At 43.8% G+C, this 2,825-nt stretch overlaps 1 protein-coding gene across 1 annotated transcript; it reads right to left on the reverse strand.

The window, feature by feature from the left end:
• Nucleotides 1-1,270: 1,270 nt before the first annotated feature.
• On the reverse strand, nt 1,271-2,441 carry LOC136277589 (uncharacterized). The gene is made up of 2 exons (XM_066159963.1): nt 2,188-2,441; nt 1,271-1,691 (listed from the first exon to the last, which is right to left on the reverse strand). Exons 1-2 carry the CDS (start codon nt 2,439-2,441, stop codon nt 1,271-1,273), a joined length of 675 nt encoding a protein of 224 aa, XP_066016060.1.
• Between the last annotated feature and the right edge of the window lie 384 nt (nt 2,442-2,825).

The following is a 2,825-nucleotide window of genomic DNA, read 5'->3' on the forward strand; positions in this document are numbered from 1 at the left end:
TACCCAGGAATCCGTGGGCCACTTAAGAATTGCCAGTTACTTTCTCAAAGCGCAAGAAACACTTATCAGCGTCTGCTTCCTGAAATGGAAATACCAACTCAAGATACTCGGTGATATCAAATTTCACCTTTCCTGTCTGTCCTTTTCTTCCATCCCTTCTTGTCTGTCCTTCTCTACCACCCTTTCTTGTCTGTCCTTTTCTTCCATCCTTTCTTGTCTTTCCTTTTCTTCTCTCTTCAGCCTTCCTTGCATTTCTAGCTTTTACAGTTCTAACTAGTTGCTGTTTTTTTTTCCAGTCCTCCCTAGTTGGACTATTTAACCATTCCATCCATGTATGATAGATTGTGCCGTATCTGCAGTTCAAACTGTTTAGCTAAGTGTGCATATTGTGCAGTTGAAGCATTTAAGCTAGTTCGATCATTTCACCGACTTCAGCTAGTCGAGATAGAGACTGCAATTTGTGCAGTTTAACCGTTTCCGCTACTTTGACTATTTCACTAGTCGAAGCAATTAAGCTGATTTGTCATGAAAAAATTCAGTTAAATCTTGCGGTTCATGCAGTTGAGGAAGTTAAACTAGTTTGACCATTTCAAGCACGTGAACCAATTAAGATAGATTGGGCTATTTTTGGAGTATGATTGTCCACACTAGTTTGACTTTTCAATGATTATGTGTGATTAGCCCGCATTGGTCAGTTTGACCATTTGAACTTCTTCAACCAATTCATATAGAATAAGCAATTTGTGCAGTTTGACTGTCTTTGCTGGTTTGACCTTCCAATCAGTTGAATCGATGAGGCTACTTTGACAATTATAACTACTTGAAACAATTCAGCTAGATTGTACAGTTTCTCTGCAGTTTCAAGAAATATGAGTTACTTTCACAATTTGAACGACTTCAACGAATTACGATAGATTCTGCAACTTTTTTCACTAGTTTGACCATCAAACCAGTGGAACAATTTCAACTACTTGGACCATTTCAACCACTTCGACAAATTTAGCTACATTGTGGAGATTTCTAGATTGAACCTATAAAGCTTTGTGCATCCTATGCAGTTAGACCACTTGAGCAAATTTGACAAGTTGAACTCCTTCAAAGAATCGAGAAAGATTTGGCATTGTTTGCTGTCAGATTAGCGGTCTTCGCTGGCTTGATGCTTTTGGCCAGTCGAATAGATTAAGCCAGTTAGACAATTTGAACTATTGGAACCAATTCAGCTTCATGGTGCAGTTGAAAACGTGTAGCTAGTTTGACCATTTGAGCTACCTCAAGCAGTTAAGTATTCTGCAACTTGTGCAACTTGTTCTACAGCAACGAAATCAGTGTAGGAACACTCATTGTCTTCGGCACCGCCAACCATTACATCCAAAGGTATCCTCATCTCTCTACCGAACATGAGCTCGGACGGGTTGTGCCCCGTGGAGGAATGAACACTACTGCGATAGGCCATCAGGCAAAAATCGAGGTGCTCATCCCGTGTAGCTGGATTATCTTCAACTCTAGCTTTCAACATGCTCCTTAAGGTTTGTGCAGATTTGGCACATTTCCGAGAATGTTCTTGACTCGAAATTACGGCCTTGATAGCTATGAATGCTGTCAGGCACACACCAGATCTGCAGATCCAGTTCCTTACAATCACCTTTGCAGAGGTTGTGGCACGCTGGTTGGACATTGCAAACACCTCAGCCCTGTTGGTAAGACAGCACTAAACTGTTAAAATGTAGCGGTTTCCTCTCCGAGACCGTGGCAAGGGAGCAACAATGTCAATATGGATGCGTTGCATGGGGTTGCCAGAGGTAAATGACCAAAGTGGTGCTCTGGGTTTCGCCCTTGGCTTACACTTGGCACATGTCAGACATAGATCGTAGTAACAATGCACCTCTTTGGTCGTGCCAGGCCTCCGGAATCTAGCTTTCATCTTCATTAGGCTCTCCATTCCTCCAAGGTAGGCGCCAGCAACGCCATCATGAACTTCGACAAGGGCCTGCTCCACTAACTGTTTTGGTACAATCATCCTCAGTTTAGCTTGAGTAGTGTGGGCAGCTGACTTTACATAGAGAACCCGCTGTTGTAGCAACAACAGTTCAAACTGGGCCCAGACAGCACGAGCAGCACAGCGCATCGACGTGAAGTTCCTCAACAGCTGGTTTCCTCCACTCTTTCAACAAACGACAAAGTACGTACCAAGTACAAAGTGAGTACCAACAATTTCTCACTTCACGTGGGGTTTCACCGATCGGAAGGTCTCTAGCAACAACCGTAACTTGGGATAATCCTGTTGGAGTACACGATGGACAATTCCCATGTGGTCGTCTGGGCCTTCTAGACAAGGCGTCTGCATTGTTGTGTAACCTCCCCGGGTGACGTCGTATCTCAGAATCATACTGTAAGCGTCCTAGCCAACGGGCCACTTGCCCTTGAGGCTCTTTAAAAGACATTAGCCAGACTAATGAGTGATTATCAGTCCTCAGGCGCAATTTTTTGTCCCACCAAGTAATAGTGAAAATGGTCCACATTGTTTACCAGAGCTAGCATCTCTTATCGAGTCCCGCAATAGTTCTTTTCCTGCTCATTCAAAGAACGACTCCCGTAAGCTATCACACGCTCAGTGTCATTGCGTTGCAATCGAGATAAAACGGCGCCAATGCCCAAGGGTTGGCTGGCATCTGTGTTAACTACGAATAATCCTGCATCAACAGGACTAACTAAAATCGGGATATGCCAAGACGGGTGCAATGGTCAAGCGATGTTTCAGTTCATTGAGGGCACTTTCTTGTTCCATCTGCCGCTGGAAAGAAACACCCTTCTTCGACAATTCGTAG

Source organism: Pocillopora verrucosa, chromosome 13, assembly GCF_036669915.1.
Source record: "Pocillopora verrucosa isolate sample1 chromosome 13, ASM3666991v2, whole genome shotgun sequence".
NCBI classification, from domain to species: Eukaryota; Metazoa; Cnidaria; class Anthozoa; order Scleractinia; family Pocilloporidae; genus Pocillopora; species Pocillopora verrucosa.